The 9,241-nt window shown below is 48.0% G+C and overlaps 1 protein-coding gene across 2 annotated transcripts in view; it reads right to left on the minus strand.

The window, feature by feature from the left end:
* CDC14A (cell division cycle 14A) overlaps positions 1 to 9,241 on the minus strand; it is a 203,199-nt gene that overhangs the window by 133,630 nt on the left and 60,328 nt on the right. For both annotated transcript variants that reach the window (XM_019501693.1, XM_019501692.1), the window contains exon 4: positions 5,984 to 6,076. In XM_019501693.1, the coding sequence (XP_019357238.1) occupies positions 5,984 to 6,076 (93 nt within the window). The remainder of the gene's footprint in view (positions 1 to 5,983; positions 6,077 to 9,241) is intronic.

Below are 9,241 nucleotides of genomic sequence, written 5' to 3' on the forward strand. Positions count from 1 at the left end.
TTCAAGACGAGACTGGATAGGCACCTGGCTGGGGTCTTATGATCCCTCCCACCCCTAGTGCTCCTTCCTGCCCATGGCAGGGGGTCGGACTAGATGATCTGTCTAGGTCCCTTCCGACTCATTGATTCTATAATTTCCAGGGTTGGAACTTGGTCATACCTCCTCCATCCTCCCCAATGACAGTACCTGTGGTACAAGCCCCATGTTTAACTCTGCATCATCCCTGATCGACTCCTTTGGTAACAAAGGCATTATTGGGTTTACACAATTTGGGCCTTTTGGGCCTCACTAGTACTAAATAATTCTTTCTAAAAACGTCTACCCCCAGAAGAGAGCTGCTCAGAGGAGATTCAAGACCTTCCCCTCACCCCCCAGAAAATGCTAGCTTTTAGCTTTCATTCACTTTTTCTCTGACTATGGAAAATATATTTGAGCAATCATTCTGTTGCAAAGAACCCATCAGGTCAGAATGTTTTTAACACTACATATTCCAATTTGAAATCTCTGGGTATATCTGAAGAATTTGATTTAGGTGTTTGCATACTTAAACAGCTAATACTGCTGCTGGATTTGCAGCAGGGCAGAGCAAGAAAGTCTGCAGAAAGCTGTTGCTTGCAACAGTGCATGCATGTTTTTGATTGGCTCCTGAGACAGGAGAGGGGAGGGAACTCAGCCAGGCTCAGAGAAGGGAAGGGACCAGAGACCACAGAGCTTGGGGAAAAACTACCTTGCAGCCTGCCTGTGAGGTGAACCTGCCCACAGAGACACAGGGAAGACAACCTGATATCCTTTTTCCCCCCCTCTGTGAGGCAGAGGGACCTGTGTGAAGGAAAAAGGGTGATAAAGTATATTTGCCTAGGAGGGCAGGGTGTTGATCTGGGAAGGCTCTGGGGGAGTTAACTGAGAACCAGCCTGGGGCCAGGTGGGTGATAAATCCAGGGTTGTTTCTGTTATCAGCACAAGGGGCTGTGTCTGGGAATTGGAGAAAGGTGCTTTTGGGGAGGGGGGAAACTGTGTGTGTTTCTTTGCAGATACCACAGACAGCTGGAGCAGAGAACTTCTCTTCCCCATGCAGGCTGTTGCAGAGCAGGACTTTCTGAAGCACAGCACTAGCCATGGATATTGTGCCGCCAGTGTAAATGAGAGCTGATGTTTGTTAACCCTGTGTGCTCCTGCTCACTGGAGTCTCAAGGTTTTAGCTGGGAAGTTGTACTGAGGGTGTCTGATTCAATTTGTACAGTGTTGTGGTTCATCAATACCTGCCTTTGACAATTCAATGATTGATATCTTGTTCTGCTATTAACCTCATTCATGCGTTGACCGCTTTGTAAATAATAAACTGTAAATAGTTACATTTTATGAACTCCAGTGTGTGGGAAAATCACAAGAAAGCACTCCACCGAGAGGTGGCCCCAACCTTAGGAGCTGGGAGGTTGACCAAGGCTATCTGACACCCCAGGACCCTGAATCCGGCAATGGCCGCAGGTAGCGCTGTGGCTAGGGTTACACACATAATTTGTAGCATTCAGTATGTGATGAGTCTGCAAGTGTCAAAATTCTTCCCCATGGACCATACTGTCAAACCCTTTGTTCCTTAAATAGGAAGCCATTTAAAAGGATCCACAAAAACAAAAGGTCATAGGCTTGGAAGGACCGCTGAGGCAAAGTCCAAACCAATGTCAAGAGTATTGAGCCCCATAGGAAAACTAATAAAAATTCCTTGCTCTCACTACTCGGCCACTGCCAGGGAGAGACTCCCTTACCAGCCCCAGCCTTGGGTTTATATGCTCCTAGGCCCTACCTATCCCAGGTCAGCCTGCAGGGGCCTGCTAATTGCTCCATTAACCTGTCGTGCTGGTCACCTGCAGCTGCTGCGCCCTGCCTAGCCTGCAGTGCTCTCTGGATGAAAAGGTCTCACACATCCTCTCTCAGTCTTAATTGTGCTATGCTTGTTTAACAAAGATACTTCGGTCAAAAAAACCCCACAAAGTTCCAACAGAAAAAATGCCAATAACATTCCTTTTAATTTATCAGACTCTGAATCGAAAATTCTTCTTGTACACAAAAGCTTAGTATGGGGTTTTTTAAAAGGAAAGAGAGAAACAAGACACATGCATTTGCCACTCCCACCTGCTCCCAAACAATATCATGGAAGCAGAAATGCAGAAGGTGCATTTATTACTCTTATTTTCCAAAGCAGAGTGAAATTTGTATGTACAGTTTCTGTAAATATCATGGACTAAGGCAGGGGTGTGCAGTTATTTTGGGCAGAGGGCCACTTACCCAGTTTTGGCAAGCCATCAAGGGCCGCATGGGTAGCCCCCAACCCTTGACAGATGCCCCCCGCCCCGGTCACCATCTTGGGACCAATGTCCCAATGTCTTGGGACCAATGTCCTAGGGCCAGCACCAGTGGGACTCGGAGTGCAGGCCGGTAGGTGTCTGTGGAGCTGGGCTAGGCTGCACTAGCAGGGAGAGGGGCTCCACAGAGCCCCTGCCGGCTGGGACCCCAGACTCCTGCCACCCTGCTCTGGGCCCCACTGGCCCCAGGACACACTGGTGTGGGCCCTGTGCTCTCACTGGCTCCCCGCCTGCTCACTCTCAGTGCCCCCCAGGCAGGGGGCAGCATGCAGCCCCGACCCCCTGCTCACCAGCAGGGAAGGAGCTGGTGCTAAGCATGGGGAAAAGCACCCCTTCCCCTGCCCCATGGCTGGTGCTCCCTGCTGCAGCCACTCGCAGCCCATGCAGGGCTGTCCTGAGCAGACACAAGCAGCCCTGTGGGCTGCAAGTGGCTGCAGTGCGGGGCACCGGCCACAGGGTAGGCGAGGGGCTGCTTTTCCCCACGCTCGGCACCAGCTTGTAACCTGCTCCTGCAGCCAGGCTAGTCCCTGCGCCAGCTCTGAGCTTGCCTGTCAGGGCTGCGCCATGGCAGCAGCAGCTGCTCAGTGAGAAGGAAAGCAGCCCCCACACTTGCTGTGCCGGGCAGTATTTCCTGCCGCTGGCCGCCTGGAGATCACGCACTGGGCAGCCCAGGGGCAGCAGTGGCAAACACTGCCCAGCGCAGCATGCGGGGGGGGGGGGGCTACTTTCCTCAGTGCCGAGCAGTTGCTCCTGCCACAGCACAGCCCCGATAGGTGAGCCTGGAACCAGCATGGGGCTCAGGCTGGCAGCAGGGGCAGATTACAAGCTGGTGCTGAGCACAGGGAAAAAGCAGCCCCTTGCCCACCCCGTGGCTGGTGCCCCATGCTACAGCTGCTCACAGCCCACGTGGGGCTGCCTGTGCCTGCTCACAACAGCCCTGTGCAGGGTGAGTGGCTGCAGCAGGGAGCACTGGCTATGGGGTGGAGAAAGGGCTGCTTTTCCTTGGGCTCCTTCCCTGCTTCCAGCTGGGGGGCGGGGCCAGGTGGGCCCTGCTGTTGAAGGAGCCTGCCAGGGCTTCCCCTGGGTCCTACTGCCCCTGGCTCCTGTCATTTTTGACAGGAACCAAGGGCAGATAATATTAATTTTCTAAATTTTTTAGGAGCCCTGAAGGCCAGATAGAATGGCCTCACTTCTGCCCACATTTTGCCCAACCCTGTTCTAGAGGGTTTGAACTCTCAGCCTTGATGAAGTCATAACCTACTTTTAAGGTCTGGGCATGCGCAGTGTTTAACAGTAATGCAACTGTTTATCAATGTTGATATGTTAATTATGATAATGTTGCTTGCACTGAGTTGAAATAGTTTGAATTGATTGGTCCTTTTAAGTATTGCCCAGGTTTGAATTTGATTGGGTACTGTAAAAATGGCAATGATTGGACCATTGGGTGAGTGACAGGCAGCATGATTAGAAGGCTATAAATCCTGTACGGAGCAGCCAGCAGGAGCTCTGGTGCTCGGGCTCAGCCTCGCTCTCACTGGCTGGACAGTTCTGACTCCAAGCTCTTGGGGTACAGGAGTTCATTGACTGCAGGTTCCTTGCTGTGACCTGGTTGTTGGGAAGCCACAGCTAGGTAAAGTATCACCCTTTCCCTATTTGAGGTGCTGAGTACCGAAGCAGGGAAAAGCTAGAAATCCTCAGGGACTGTCAGAGGGTTTCTCCTGCTGACTAGCCTCAGGGTATTCTTGCTGTTATCTGTGGTTTCTGGGTTGTCTGTGAAGTTGCATAGCAATTAACTGTGTAGTGACTGAAGCTCAAGGTAATGTATAGTTGACTGGCTATGTGACCAAGGACATTGGGTTTGGGATGTGTGTCGCATTACTGTCCCATCAAATGTATTTTATTGTGTTGCCACTGGGGTGTTACGGGAATATTGCATCGGCTTGTTGTTGTGCGGGTCTTGTTGTGTAATACAGCTTACGTTGCTCCACTTGTCTGTGTTGTAGTGTTTAGCTACTCTTCCTAACTCTGAATGGGGTCAGGCAGTAGATCAGTGCTCAGGGAAATTAAACTTACTTTAATGCTCCAAACCTGACTACCTGTGGGTCATAGAGGATTAATGACTCTCTGAATTAATTAGTTAATTGACATCCCCACAGGCAGTCCCTCATGGCTTTGTCCCCAGCCCGCCCTCCCCAACTGGGCAGCACTTGCCCCAGCCCCCGCCTCCCTTACTTATGGCAGGGCTTTGATCTGCCCCCAACACATGCCTTCCCTTACCCCTTCCCCCCCACCACTTCACCTACCACACCAGACTTATCTGCTGCAGGCAGTGTATCGGATCGATATTGGCTGATATGCCTCCTTAAATATCAGCTATTGGTATTGGTCTCAAAAACCCCTATCAGTGCACTCCTACTGCAAAGTGTTCCAACTTACAGCAGGGAGCTGCACTTCTGTCTACATCTTTTGGAGGGCCAGGGTGAGGAAGAGTAGAAAACCTCTAGCTGGGTGGTCTTTGTCTAAATAAACACCTTTACTGAAGCAGAGTCTGTCCATCTCTTTGCTGCTTGGAACCTGAGAACCTTGCATCTCTTTCCAAGAAGAGGTGCAGTCCCTCTCTCAGGCACACAACTGGAACATAGCTCCTTCAGGTGGCCATGGAAAGCCAGGAAGGGTCAGAGGGCCCAAAAGGCCAAAATCTCAGAGTTAGGAGCCAGGCTCCCCCCTCCCAACTCTAGAAGCCAAGCTTGGGCTGGCTTCAGGGAGTACTAAGAGTAACCAAACCGAGCCAGAGAAGTCTTGTGCAACCACTCCATGACACTAACCATACAGAACATTTGTTTCCAGCAGTAATAGGCTCTTTGAAAAAGAGGAGCAAGCAGTTTTATCTTGAGAACAGAACCCAACAGCCAGTATTTACCACCAAGCTTGAGGCAGTAATTGTGATCAGAGCATAACATGCTTAGTTAAGGCAGACAACAGGCATCACATCTTGTAACATAAAAGTAGTTTCAGTCTGACAATTACTGTGGTTCTAGACTGGCCTCTTCAGCTAGTACTGCTCTTGGCAGACCAGTCTTCTCTCTCGTCCTCCATACCAATACTACGCCCCTCCTCCCCAGCAGATGCTACAATCCTAGGCCCTGTGAACAGCCGGAAACATGGTTTTGATGCATGTTGCACTGAAGGAAATGGAACTGGGCAGAGAGTTAAGAGATCTTACATATGGAGTGTGCACATATTTTCAAGGCACCTTTCCCTGTAATGCCATAGGAGACTTGTCTGTACAACACACCATGATTAGTCTCTTCATACCCTTGCTGAGTCCAGTCTTACTTCTCAATCTCAGTGAGGATGCAATGATAAATAAGGTATACTCTCCCTCAAGTGTAAGGATGAGGAAGATGCAAAGGAGTTTATCACCCAAGACTCCTGTGGGATTACTGTGAAAAACTGGACTCCCCTTACACCTGGGCCTGATTTAAATTTTCAAAGCTAGGTTACATAGGGCCTGAATGACAAAACTAGCTAATCCACTAAATACTATATACTTAGCCTCAATTTTACATGGTATTAAAAGGCAGGAAAGAATAGAGAGATACGTACAAAAAGGTGATACTTACAGCATATGCACCTATTAAAAATGCTGCATTTGCTCTTTTTCGTTGGTCAAAACTGGTGTAGTGAACTATTTTCTTTCTTGAAAGACTGAAAGACTGTTTAAAAAGAAACAAAAAAGACATATCAGCTAGTTTAGTTGCAATAAGACACAGTAGTTATGAGAAGCCAGTATTTAGAGAAATTAGTTTGCCCCCACTAGAAACCTGAAAAAAAAAATTAAAATGTTCTTTAAACAAAGGAAAAAGCTGTTAAAACCGTCAATCTGCACAGTATATTTACACTTTTTTACAATGTTAAAACAGCTTGATTACTTTAACATAAAGTTATCACATGAAACGCAACTGTTTACCATAAAAATGTTTCTAGTGATTAACCACTTAATTCTACAATTAAACATTTTTATAAAAAGCTAAAAACTTAGATTTTTAAAAAAATGAGTAGTAGCAGTATTAGGAACCATGCTTAATTTTTTTTAATGAAATCTTAGGTAAATCCACAAATAAGAGAGTTAGGGGCTGGAGCAGGAAGTAGGTAGAGTATTGAAAGTGTAAAGGAGTAATGCACATGCTCAGTCTCCTCAGAAGACCAATTAACTCCTGTACATTTAAATTAAAAGTGAAGCTCTCTTCCTTCTATACGCTAACCTCAAAGCACAGGGGTCATGGTCACGACTCATAGGTAATAAGACAATTTATAAGGATTTTCTCTCTAAAATGAAAGCTAAAATAAGCACGACCAATTTTCATCAAGTCTCATCAGAAATGGAAAGGAATGGAAGTTCAGAACTTCAGCATTAACATAAATGATACAGGTGACCTACACTGTCTAATTTATTCAGTGAATTAGTGCTCAAATTCACGGAGGAAAGGCAGCAGAAGAGCACAGCAGCCCCCTTGGCTCTGCAGGGAACTAGTGGACCTTCTGCGTCTAAAAAAGAAAGACCTACAAAGGATGGAGGACTGGATCCACCTCCAAGGAAGAATATTCTGCACTGGTCCGGACCTGCAGAGAGCAAACCAGGAAAGCCAAAGCTATTACTGAACTCCAACTAGCTACAAGTATCAAGGACAATAAAGAGTCCTTTTTTAGATACGTGGGGAGCTGAAGGAAAAGCAAGGGCAACATCGGACCCCTGCTAAACCAGACAGGACAACTGACAACTGATATCCAGAAAAAAGCCAACTTGCTAAATGGGTACTTTGCATCGGTTTTTCACCAATCCCAAGGGGCGCCTCTGCCCATTACAGGACAGGAATGCCCGGGTGAGGATGATTCCTTAGCCTCCATCAATGCTGACCTTGTGAAGGAACATCTTGAGAGGCTGAACACCTTCAAGTCAGCCAGCCCTGATGGATTACACCCCAGGGTACTCAAGCAGCTGGCAAGCATCATAGCCCAGCCCCTGGCACGGATCCCTGAGAACTCCTGGTGCTCTGGTGAAGTGCCCAAAGACTAAAAAAGGCCAATGTGGTGCCGATCTTCAAGAAGGGGAGGAAAGTGGATCCGGGAAACTACAGGCCCATCAGCCTGAGCTCTATGCCAGGGAAGGTCTTAGAAAAGATTATCAAAGAGGCCATCTTAACAAATGGCAGCATCCTGAGGATAGCCAACATGGGTTTGTTGTGGGTAGGTCTTGCTTGACCAATCTTATTCCCTTTTACAACCAGGTGACCTTTCACCTGGACAAGGGAGAAGAGATTGATGTCATATATCTTGACTTCAGAAAAGCCTTTGATCTGATATCCCATGATCATCTCTTGGCAAAACTGGCCAACTGCGGCCTCGGCTTCACCACGATCTGCTGGCTAGAAATTGGCTCTGTGGTTGGACCCAGAGGGTGGTGGTTGACAGCAGTCAATCACCATGGTGCCCTGTGACCAGTGAGGTCCCTCAAGGCTTGTCCTTGGGCCCATATTATTCAACATCTTCATTAATGATGTGGATATTGGCATCAGAAGCAGACTGGCCAAGTTCACCGATTAAACCAAACTTTGGGGTAAAGCATCCACACCTGAGGACAGGAGGGAAATCCAGGCTGACCTTGACAGGCTCAGGAAGTGGGTGGATGAGAACCTGATGGTGCTTAACACCGAAAAATGCAAGGTTCTCCACCTTGGGAAGAAAAACCCACAGCATGCTTATAGGCTCGGCAGTGCTACGCTGGCTAGCACTACGGACAAAAAGGACATGGGGGTCATGACTGACCACAAGATGAACATGAGCCACCAATGTGATGCTGCAGCTAGTAAAGTGAGCAAAATGCTGCCTTGCATCCATAGATGCTTCTCAAACAAATCCCAGGACGTCATTCTCCCATTGTATTCTGCCTTGGTGAGGCCACAGCTGGAGTACTGTGTCCAGTTTTGGGCTTCACAATTCAAAAAGGATGTGGAGAAGCTCGAGAGAGTCCAGAGGAGAGCCACACACATGATCAGAGGTCAGGAAAACAGACCTTATGATGAGAGGCTGAGAGATATAAAACTCTTCAGCCTGGAAAAGCGCAGGCTCAGGGGTGATCTGGTGGCCCCCTATAAGTTTATTAGGGGTTCTCACCAGGATCTGGGGGAATGTCTGTTCACCAGAACGCCCCAGGGGACAACAACGTCAAATGGTCACAAACTCCTTCAGGGCCGTTGCAGGCTTGACATAAGGAAGAACTTCTTTAATAGACTGCTGCCAGAGGTAGTTCAAGCACCTACTTTGAACACCTTCAAGAGAAATTTGGATGTTTATCTTGTTGGGATCCTATGACCCCTGCTGAATTCCTGCTCCTGGGGCAGAGGACTGGACTCTATGATCTTCTGCGGTCCCTTCCAGCCCTAATGTCTATGAAATCAATTGATGAGTATTGCCACATTGATACTTATGAATGACAATTTAATTAATTTGTGGTATGCCTTCTCCAAACATGTAGATTTCTACAGTATTTCTGCAACTGTTTCAAGTGATGTTTATGAACAGACATTGTGTTCAGAGGGAGAAAACGTCATTACAATCCAATAGGTTTCTAAAGATTTAAGACTAAAATGAAAGTTGGACAGCCCTGTTCTAATCTAAGTGGCTGGGAGTTGCATATTTTGAGCTGCTGCAGTGAGGCCCATATGCCCCACAGGCCACACCAACACAAGCCATGGGCACCCCCTGCACACACACACAGCCCTCCCCTCCTCTACTGTGAAAGTGCTTAGGCCCCAACCCTCAACTTCCTGGCTGCAGCCTCCACCCTCCCCTCAACCCCCAGCTGTGAGCTAACCCTAGCA

Source organism: Gavialis gangeticus, unplaced genomic scaffold (assembly GCF_001723915.1).
Source record: "Gavialis gangeticus isolate Ggan-Ray unplaced genomic scaffold, GavGan_comp1, whole genome shotgun sequence".
In the NCBI taxonomy this organism is placed as follows: domain Eukaryota; kingdom Metazoa; phylum Chordata; order Crocodylia; family Gavialidae; genus Gavialis; species Gavialis gangeticus.